The sequence below is a fragment of the Panthera uncia genome, chromosome D1, assembly GCF_023721935.1.
Source record: "Panthera uncia isolate 11264 chromosome D1, Puncia_PCG_1.0, whole genome shotgun sequence".
NCBI classification, from domain to species: Eukaryota; Metazoa; Chordata; class Mammalia; order Carnivora; family Felidae; genus Panthera; species Panthera uncia.
In genome coordinates this window covers 41,976,735-41,988,043 of record NC_064808.1, presented here as the reverse complement: position 1 = coordinate 41,988,043, position 11,309 = coordinate 41,976,735, and the positions used below count along the sequence as shown (strand labels likewise).

Here is an 11,309-nt window from a genome sequence, read left to right as displayed (position 1 = left end):
TGGAACCATTTCTCTTGAGTCTTTCTAGCTCTAGAATTTTAAGATCTGTGAGTACTTTTCCCCTAATATATAAAACATTGTGTTGGAACCATTTCTCTTGAGTCTTTCTAGCTCTAGAATTTTAAGATCTACAAGTATTTTGAACCTAAGAGTCATCAGCTAAGCTGACTTTATGGCTGATTCTAGTCACTGGGGCAGTGGCACCGATAGGCCAGGCTGGGATAAATAAATTGGCCAATATCCACATTTATTCAAAGTTGAGAAAACACAGAAGTCAATAGTTGAAAGTCTTGGCTGGAGGGAACTCAAGAGACCCTAAAGTTAAATGCTCACTCTATAGTAGGAGAAACCTAGGCCCAGGGAGGTTGAGGAACCTTCTTGAGGAAACATAACAGTGTTAGGATTCACTTATGCCAGGATCCTCTCCTACTCAGCCATCCTCCGAACCCAAGCGGGAACATAAATGAGTTGAAGAGGGCCAGATGGAAGAAGAAAATAAGAAAATTTGAATCTTGTATGGAATTGAAAAGCATGAGCACTGACGAAAGAGGGGGGAGGTCACTGATAAACTCCTGTCAATTGTTGCCATGTAGAAAAGGCCAATTTTTAAAGATAAGACAAGATTCCTAAGTTTTATAGAAAATCTCCCAATGTATAAGTGATGGCCGAAATACCCACAAACAAACATACCAAAACCTATATAGTCTAAACGAGCTATCACTACTGCCCTTTCTCCATTCCGACTTCTTTGCCCAGGTTGGGTTTCTCCCTGAAGGAAAGGATCCTCTCTATTTATTTCACCCTGATGAAGATGCATTGTGGAGTTTGCTCTGAGAGTCAGCAGATAGGGTACATCTTCTGGGCAGGATGCCAGGGCTCTGTTCTTTGGTGGGAAATAGCCCTCCAATTTCTTGCTATTCCCTGGAAACATTTATAAATGAGTCACTGGAATCCTCAACTTAATCTTTCTTACGCATCCCAGGTGACTCAGACTGTAGTTTAAATAAATGTGCACCCAAATTAAAAGGCACTTAGATGGTTGTGTTAATAATTGCTGCGTGGGTGGCAACCGTGACTGTATAAGAATTAGTGTGGGTGTTTGGATCTAGAAGAAATCTTTACGGCAAAGTGGGCCAGTGAGTCCTGTCATCTCACTCCAAACTTTGAGTATAGTGAGGTGGCCTGGAAGAGGTTGGCTGTCCCCAATGGTTTCCCAAAATTAGAGCATGGGGCAGTCATTGGAAAAGAGAATATGTAGAATTCTTAATTCCTGGGTGAATCTGTGGCCCTGCTCTGGGTGCTTAGATCGAGATTCTGAGTTGCTTCATTGGTCACACTTGGCTGAGGGGCACAGCACCGCCCAGGGGCAGACATTGCCCTCCTGGTAGTGCTGAAGCCTAACTCTGCAGGATCATCACTAGGAAAAAGTCAAAGAGGCCCAGGGATGAGAGGCAGCCTGGGACACAGAAGGAATGGGGACTGGGATCAGGCAGACCTGTACTTGATTCTAGGCCATGCCAGTTACCAATAATCTCAATTCCACAATTTTGGGAACATCGCTTAGTATTGGAACCCTCGATTCTTCAGCTCTAAAATGGCGATGGAAAATTGGGTGGTTGTGAGAATGGAATGATTTCATGAAGTCAGAAATATACAGCAGTGCCTTGCACAGAGTAAATTCAATAAATGGGAGTCTTGCTGTCACAGTAGTTTCCTTGAGCCTCGGCTTCTACATCTGCAAACAGAGGCAGCAATTTTCTACCGTAAGGGTGCTCAGAATGTCATGTCACAGGGCAGGGCACAACTAATATTGTTTTCTGTCCCTTTTTAGGTAGGGGCCAGGACTGCATTCACTCAAAGGGCCAAGGGGTGCCAGCTTCAATATTAGAACCTGGATGTACAGATTCTTTGTTTGGAAGCCAGAATTAGGGATCAGGATTGAACATAGCTCAACTCTTCCTGAACATTCTCCGCTGGGGGTACTTTCCTGATGTGTGGTTTATCTTCCTGTGTTTTCATAAGGGTGTTATCAGTAGGAGAGGACCTAGACCCAGGAAGCACCTTGACCGATGGTCAAGTTGGAGCTGAGGGTCAGAAGTTAGATCCACTAGGATGCGTGACTAGTGCCACTGTGCCCTTTCACACCTCCTCCTGAGGCAGGAGTCCATTCTGAGCCAAGTGGAGCCCGTGGGGGAATGTGTGAAATTGTGGAGGGTAATGGGGTCTGGGGGAGATTCTCTCCTCTTTAAAGACCCATCAGACTCATCGGTACCATTACAGATGGTAAGTGGGGGACTCTGGTTAGGTCTGGGTTATGGCCACTAGGACCAGAAAGACAGAGCCTGACATTCAGGGGCTTGGTGTAAGACTTTTCCGCAGCCATGTGACCCTTATTCTGGGATCAGAGGAAACCCTGAAGCTCTGTTGATGGCAGCTGGAAGGGTAAAGTCCTTATGTCTTAACTTCATCTTCTTAAGACAAATTCAGGAGCAGTCTAATGTACATTGCTGGAGACACAGACGGACTAGGAGCTCTTTTCTGCCTCAGGGCCTTTGTACATGCTGCTGTGTCTTTGGCCTAGAACATGTTCTTCCATAGGTATTCTCCTGATTGCTCCATTTTCCCCTTACAGTCTCAGTTCTCACATTCTTAGGGAGACTCTCCTTATGCACCCCCCTGGGCCTCTGGTTATTCTCTGTCTTAGCACTTATTTATTTTCTCCCTCACATTAGAATTTGCAATAATTTTATTATTTTCTTTTAAAAGCTCATTTTCTCTCTCCCACTACTAGGATGTAAACTTAACAGGGGCAAAGACCTGCTCTGTGTTGTTCACCATGCCATCCCAAGACAGTGCCCGACATGTAGTGTTCACTTGGTAAATACTTGCTGGGTAACGGACTAAATGCGGGTCATACACCAGGATTCAAATCCCAGCTCTGCCACTTACATAGAGAGATAAATTTCCCTTTTCAGAATTACTTTCCCCATCTGTAAAATGGGTACATAACACCTGCCCAGATGTTCTCCCAGAGCAATTGCGGGAACCAAATGAGATGACTGATATGAAAGCGCTTGGCAGTGAGGCTGCTTTCTCCCTCTTTACCGTGCAGAACTGTGCCAAGAGGCCTCGTCTGGGGAAGTCTTCCTGCTGGCTTCTGCAGCCCTTGCCAACATCACCTTCTTTGACACGATGGCCTGCGAGATGCTTCTGCAGCTGAATGCCATCCGTGTCCTCCTGGAAGCTTGCAGCGACAAGCAGAGAGTGGATACGCCTTACACCCGGGATCAGGTGAGAAGCTCAGGGGGGATCAGGCACGGGGCCTGTAGCCATGAAGACAGAGGTTAGGAGGCCAGGGCGAAGATTCTGGGGAAGAGGGAGACAATGAGGCCTAGCAGCACACAGTCAGTCCTGTTAGTCACGTTCTAGGTAAAGGAAAATGTCCTCCACATACCTCGTTGCCTTTGGAGCATCTTCATGAGTCTACCGTGTACCTCGCTTTTCCATCCTGACCGCTACAGGGCCTTCCTCTGTCTCCATCCACAGCGGTGCATCCCAGAAGGCAGAGACCCATGGGAAGGTCCCCGGACCGCCTCTAAAATTCTGTGTCCCAGACTTGTTGCTGCCTGCCTGTCACTGTACCCTGCAGAGAGTTTCTTCCCTTCTCTGCCTCCATAGAAACAGGGCTGGGAGCAGAGCCTTGATTCAGAGCCTCAACCCCTCTATCAGTCTCAATGTTTTTGTAGAGTTGAGCTCCACGTAGAGTTTTATTTGGAGAAAAAGGGTTTCATTGCTACATGTGTTTGAAAACATTGAATTAAGGGGACTTTTCAGAGCCTTGAGCTCTGAGATTATAGAACTCTATCCTGTCCCACCTCTATCATACTCAGCCTCCCTCTTCCCTACTAAAGGGTGGGGGTGGTGGATCAGGTGGGTGTTAAGCCTCTGTAAATTCCACTAGGTGCTGAGCTCTAAGTTAGAGGATCCTCCAGCCTCCAACCGAGATCTTCCCTGTCTCTTAGCTCCAATCTCTGTTTCTCCTAGCCAAAGCTGCCACTGCTTCCTGTTCCAACTTCTATCCCAGAAACTTCTGGAAAGCCTGCCCTGATGCCTCTCTAGAATTGCCTCCTTTCCCTGCAGGCTACGCCTCACAATGCAACGTTGACTTTTCTAATGATATTTATTCCTTTCTAGTTATTTTATATCGTTTATTCCTCTGAGGGAAAAGAATAGAAGCCTCTCTGCTATATTATAATCCTGTAATAATCCTTTGGGCAGTTCACTCTGAGCCTCACTTGTCTCATCTGTGAATGGGGTTGAATGCTATATACTTCACTAAGTTGAAATAAGAATTAAATTAAACTAATTTAATTTTAATTGTTAATTTAATTAATTTTAAATGATTGGTTATTTAATTAGTTATCAATCATTTGCTTAATTTATTTGATTTGAATTAAATTAAACTAATGAATGCAAACTCCTGGTAGAGTTCACAGCACTTAGAAACTTAAATAAATGGAAGCCAGCATCAATGTTGTTATTACTGGCCTTTGAATGTGTGGCACACAGCCCTGAGTGGGGAGCCTCCAGACTGGAATTTCCTTATCTGTAAAATGGGCATGGTCTCTTCCAGCTCAGACATCCTGTAGCTCTATGTGCAGAGACCCTTTTTTTTATCATGAGCAGTGACTGGCCCCCCCCTCCTGGAACCTCGTTGATCCCTTGGAAGGAGGGGGCTCAGGGTGGGGAGAGAGCATGAACAAGCTCCATGCAGATGGTAGTTCTTTCTGAATCTGGAGTCCAGAGTTTCACTGCCATACTCCCTCTCCCTGATCCTACCTCTCCCTCACCTCCCCCCAGCCCAGTCTGGGCTAGACACATCCAGTCTCCCCCCTGCCCCCCGCCCCCGCTCTCCATCCTCAGGACAGCTTCACCTTCTGCCCACCTTCTGTCGTGACTCAGAGCAACCACTTAGCTAGTGAAAGCGCAGCCATTAAAGAAACAAATGGCTCTTTCCTGTGGCAGGGGGAGGATTAAAGCGATCAGAGAGTTCTCTGTAATGAAGACAACGGAGATGAATTAGGCTCTGAAGTGCTCACCGCCCCCTGAAACACTTAGGAAATTAAATGCCTGTGAGGCTTCCGGTAATGCATCTGCCAATGACGCCAGTGCTCTGCAGAGCCTCTGGGTCTTGGATCTATATTTTGTCCACCTCCGCATGAACATCTCAGTGAGAACCCCTCTGTCACCCCAGCAAGCTGAATACCCTTAATTTGTCTAACAAGAGCCTTGATGGCCATACCTGTCTTGCACCCACCATTGGGGTGTGGACAGCAGGGAGGGCAACCTTGGATCTGTGTTCTTTCACCCCCCTCTGCTAATCTAGGGGAGCTGGATGTGGCATCCAGAACCCCCTGCCTCACCAGACATCTGTGTGGCCTAAGTTTTCATTCTCAGGAAGTAATTTTTAGGGGGCATGCTGCCCAAGGAATCCAGCTACCGCCATGACCTGGGGTAGTGAGAAAGGGGCTGCCTCATCTCTGCCCTGCCCTTAGGGTAGTGACACTTAGGGTGACAGGGACCCAGTTATCTTGTCTAGGCCACCACAGAAGCTTTCACTGAGCATGACTTTTTATGGCCTTCAACAATTAATTGCTTTCATAGAGGTGGAGGGTTCTGGTAAACACATCCCCTGAAAACATGTTGCCTGCTTGGTGTTTTAGAATGTTCAGATTTTGTAGTATTTCTGAAAACACCCTGTGAATATCATCATCAGGAGTCCATTACCAGAAATGCCAGTTACTAGGGATTACCATTTTGACTCACATTGCAAAAGCCCTCCATGGTTTATAAAAGCCTTTTATATATCTATGTGACACATAGGACATATTAGAAACAGCACAGGCTTTGGGTTCATTCAGACCTGAGTTCAAATCCTGGCTCTGCCTTTTCCCAGCTGTGTGACCTTAGACAAATCACTTAACCTCTCTGAGCCACAAGTTTCCTCATTTGTGTAATGGGGATAATCTGTTTCCTCCCTCTTCATGTCATTATGATGATTAGATGGCATAATGCTCATAAAGTAGTTAGAACCTAAGTAGATACTCAGTGATGAATGGGCCTGGGGTATGTGACAGAACCAGGAACTGGGATGGATCTGAGACAGGGAATGCCAGCTTCAGGGAAGGAGAGTAGGGCCGAAAATGTAGGTAATGTGGTGGGAGTGAGTGTAGTGTGATGCGAGTCAATGCATGTGTTGTTCCAGTCTGTGTGTGGGTATATGCAAGTTGTGTGCGTGTGTGTGCGTGGGGGCGGGGGGAGTGTTGATAAAGACTGTAAGCCACCTAAAGGATACGTTTATTTGTGTCTGGATACATATGAATATATAGCTGTCTGGAGAGGCTGGGAGGAAATCAGGTTCACAGCACCCAGTCCTGATCTGTCCCAGAGGCCCCTCCTGCAGTGCCTAGGGAACACTAAGCACAGAGCATCTGGTCGGGCATTTACATGTTCTCTGATCCTGTCAGGCATACACCCCACCTCGATGCAATCCCCAGGGACAGTCCTCTGGCCTAGTTCACCGACAGCTTGAGACCTACATCTAAGGCAGTTTTATGGCCTTGGTGGCTCTCTCTCCTGAGTCCAAATCCCAGCCCTCCTGTCTTGCCTCTTTTGGAGTGAGGGGGGCAGGCCAGGCCAGGAAGATCCCAGTGCCCGGGATTGGGAGCGCTGTGCTTGTTCTAGGACTAGGCAGGCACCCTCCTGGTCTCCATGCTTGCTCAGCTCTCATTCGCCCAGGCCCCTGACCACGCCTATCAGATGAGGCAAGAGGCTCAGTAGAGAGAAGAGAGGCAGAGGGCTGCACCTTCCCTTGGACTGTGTGCCTCCCTGGGCAAAAAGACCACATCCTTCCTCTCTCAGAACCCTTCATTCTTCAACTTATGTCCCTGTCTTGACTCTTTCTGCTCTTTGGTAGACAACAGGGTAGGGAGTGAAAATGGCAGGACAGGGAGAAGCGCTGGGCTCCCCCTAGAGGCTGAAAGGGATTTTGCTCGCTGGTCTTGGCTGCCGTTGACGTTGCTGCTATAGCTTTTAGAGAGTTAACACGGTGATGGTAGAAATCTGAATATTCCATCCAGCAATTAAAGAGTAATGCTAATTACAGTCATATGAAATGTTGGCCTTTTTGTCCTAATTACTGCACAGCATAAAAGCAATCATAAGTTTCCATTAAATGCATCTTAGATTTTCTGTGTTGAAAGTTCTATCACATGAGTGCACCTGCTTCTATCCGGGATAATCCTCACTTGATTTTTATAACGTATGGCCCCCATAGTGTATAGTAGAGAAAATGTTAGTTTACGATATAGAAGATAAAAGGGACGGAGATAGAGTCAGAGTGTGATCACAGGCAGACATTGCTGAGGATGTGAGACAAGCTGGGCCCATGCCTTGGGATCAGTTTCAAACAAGGGTTCCAGGAGCACCTGCTGAGGGCCAGAACAGAGTAAACCTTTTTCTCTGTGTGTGTGTTGATATAAAAAGGCTTTGCCAACTTCGTTCTTACCACATGGGGCATTTCTTCTTGAATCCATGACATGGGAGGTCCCCTGCTATTCTGGCCAATTTGCTATTCATCTCAATTTTCCCAAGGTGGTCAGTCTCTGCGAGGCCAAAGGAAAAATGATTTCAAAATACCACAAAGGTAGTGAACACAGGGGTTTTATTTGGCTTCCTGCTGGGAGGGATTCCTTCTGCTCTGAGATCTGCCTCCCTTCAGGAATGATCTCCTATTAACAGCACATTTGGCAATAGTGGGTATTGCATTGGTTGCTACTCCTTGACATAATCTTTCAAGGTCTGGATATTTTCAGGCTCTGTTTCCCAGAGGGAAGTTATACTCATTTTTTTTAACAAATGTTCTGGGTGTTTGACAAAACATTAAGTCATTTAATGCTCCTAACGTTCTTATGACTTATCTAGGGGTACCTGGGTGGCTCAGTCGGGTGAACATCTGACTTCGGCTCAGGTCATGATCTCATGGTTCATGGGTTCGAGCCCCACATTAGGCTCTGTACTGACAGCTCAGAGCCTGGATCCTGCTTTGGATTCTGTGTCTCCCTCTCTCTCTGCCCCTCTCCCGCTCATGCTCTGTCTCTCTCTCAAAAGTAAATAAACATTAAAAAAATTAACATTCTTATAAATTATCTCATATATTTATCTCCTGTTTAAGCCAAATAATGACCCCCCTGCAAAGCTGTCCACATCCTAATCCCCCAAACCTGTGAATATTCTAGCTTACATGGCCTAAGAGATTTTGCAGGTATGATTGAGTTAAGGATCTTGATATAGGAATATTATTGGTTTATTGGTGTGGGTAACTTATTGGATTATTGATGTGGGTAACTTAATGTAACCACAAGGGTTCTTATAGAATGAGGCAGGAGGATCAGAGCCAGAAAATGAGCTATGGCTGAGGAGGCAGAGGTCAGAGTGATGTACTGAGAGCCAAGTAATGGGAGTAGCATCTAGAAGCTGGAAAAGGCAAGGATGTAGATTCTGCCCGAGAGCCTCCAGGAGGAATGCGGCCCTGTAGGCACCTTTGTTTTAGCTCCATGAGACCCATTTCGGGCTTCTGACCTCCAGAACTACACAGTAAAATTGTGTCATTTTAAGCGACTAAATCTGGTAATTTGTTATAACAGCAATAGAAAACTAATATACCTCCATCAATCAAGAAAGGTTAATAGGCCAAGATCGTATGGAAAATAAATGACAGAGCCAGTATTTGGAACAAACATATGCTTACCCACTATGTTGCACTGCCTCTCACCTAGGGCTTGAGGCCTATATCCTCTGTATTCACCAAATAACTGCAGAAGAATAGTGTCCTTTCGCTCAGGAGGAATAGGAGTTAATCGAAAATCATCAGACAGGATTGAATTAGCCTGGGCCAGGGGAAAACTGCCTGCCTCTTGCATTCTTTTCCCCCACCCGACAGCATTGTTATCATGTATCCTTGTAAACCAGTTGTCCCTAAAATCCCATCCCTGGACTTGACTTCAAGGAGAAATGTCGATCCCCCTTCCTCTCTACATCATGGTGCATACAAGGATGATTCAGAAGGGGAACTCAAAGCAGGGAATAATTGGCATTTATTCAAATTGTGCTTAATTGAATACTTCATCTGAACCTCAGAAAGCCACATGGGGTACGGGCTCTGCAAAGAGGAAGTAATTTTCATTAACGGGATCTAAATTAGTCTGACACAAAGACCTACCCATGCCTGTGACACAGTTAATAATTGCCATGTAATGAATGTGATGCTGCAGACAAAGGTTTCCTTTTCCTTTCTTATTTTGCCCTTCCTTCCTTGCTTCCTCCCTTCCCTTTTGGATCTTTATGTCCAGGAAGCATGTTTATTCATCTCCCTGGCTGGTGAACGGTTGGCATGTAGTGACTCTTTGTGGTGGGAACAGAGGTTGTGTCCCCTGCAACTGCGAAGCCAGGTGAATTGCAATCTGACACGGACTTGGCCTCATGTCTCCTTCCTCATAAGACTTTATGCTTCTTGGGGAACCTGCCATTTTTTAACTGCATCTTCAACCCACATTTTCCTTCTAACTCCTTCCTCTTAGCCCCCCCCCCCCCAATCTTAAAAGGGGAGGAAAAAGAGCATCTAAGGACTAGCCCTCCTTCACTCCCTTCATAAAGCAGCTGCTGGGGCAGAGTTGCCCTTGAGATAAAGCTTCTGGGGTAGTCTCCTGTCCCTTCCCTGGCAGCCCATCCCGGGAGTGCCTCCCCAGCCAAGCCCCTGAGCAGGTCTGAGCCACCAGGGCCTGACACACAGGGATCTGCCTCAGCACCCTAAGAACACGCGTTCCTTTTCAACATGTGTTTAGTGGGAATGGGGATAGATAGATATTCTATTAATACGGTAGACTTTTTCTTTTCTGTTTAAAAGGAGAGATTTGTTATATGCATTGATTATGCAGAATAATATGCCAATATTGCACCAATGAAAATCTAGATAATACTTTCTGTTGGTAAACATCACATTATTATGCATTATCCAGTTCCAGAATTTAAGCTGCCTGAACTGTCCTCAGCAGACTGTCAGGTGCTGCCTCAGAGATGGGGACACAGCCTCCAGTTACAATATGCCACAAGCTTTGAAGAACCCTTTTGAGAGGGAGAGAGGACTGCACCAGTGAGAAGTGTTTTCCATTTTATTATTTGTTTTAATTACCACTCGAGAGTGCTCTCTGCTTCTGTGGAAGTGGGTGCATTTCATTTTGCCATTTACATCAGGAGCCATGTCTTGGGCGGTATCTGAATTAATGGTTAAAACACATTTTCCAATGGTGTTTTGGCACCTTACAGTTTGAGGTCTGTAAGTGGTCCCTTGATGGTCCATCCCTTAATCCAGTTTTATGCAGTGACTTCTCTCTACAACACTTGACTATGCCCAGGAATCAGGGTGCGGTGGGTTATTGGCTGCCCAGCCCATGCGGGTGTAACCAAGGCTCACTGTCTCCACCTGGTGACAGCATCTCTTTACTACAGTCAGAACCCTTCAAGAATGACCGACAGGGGAAGCTTACAGGGGACAGACTTGTAAAGTCAGCTGAGCAAGAACTTTCTTACCAGATTCCATACAATACGTGACACTTGGGGTGTAATGCTGCCCTTTGATCTTACTCAGGTTCTCTAATTTCACCTTTATGTCCACTGATTTCAGATTGAAAGTAGGTGGGGTTCACTGTCAGGGCAAGAAGCCAGGATGAGCAAAACCCAATTCAGGGGAGGGGCTAGCCACGAGTCTGGCAGTTCTGTCTGCATTTCAGGATCTGGGGCTAGAGGTACCCTGAGGAAAGGTGATGGGGTCCCCATCTTTACTCAGGTGACATGGTTATCTCCAGGGGGTTCCTAGGGCCCTTGGTGGGGGCATCCCAGGGCCACATGCTGATGAGTGGGAACCAAGCACTGGGGAAATACATCTGGGAGGCAGGACCCCATGAGGATGGATGAAAATACCACGGGAGTATGGGCCACATGGATGGTAAAGACTCACGGGTAAAGGAAAGCTTTGTAGCTCCCGGCTCAGCTGTCTGTAGACAGCACCACTTGGCGCAGGTGTGCCCATTTCCTCAGATTCTCAACTCTCTTTTCCAGATCGTGACCATCTTGGCAAACATGTCTGTCCTAGAGCAGTGTGCCTCTGACATCATTCAGGAGAACGGTATGTCTTTCTGGCAGTGTGCACGTGGCATGGATTATGTGGCTGTAAAGGACCACGTGCCTCTGTG

General features: G+C 46.4%; 1 protein-coding gene across 1 annotated transcript in view; it reads left to right on the top strand.

Moving 5' to 3' along the window:
- INSC (INSC spindle orientation adaptor protein) overlaps positions 1–11,309 on the top strand; it is a 129,021-nt gene that overhangs the window by 105,049 nt on the left and 12,663 nt on the right. The window contains exons 9-10 of the mRNA XM_049649492.1: positions 3,113–3,291; positions 11,176–11,242. Coding sequence (XP_049505449.1) covers positions 3,113–3,291; positions 11,176–11,242 — 246 coding nt within the window. The remainder of the gene's footprint in view (positions 1–3,112; positions 3,292–11,175; positions 11,243–11,309) is intronic.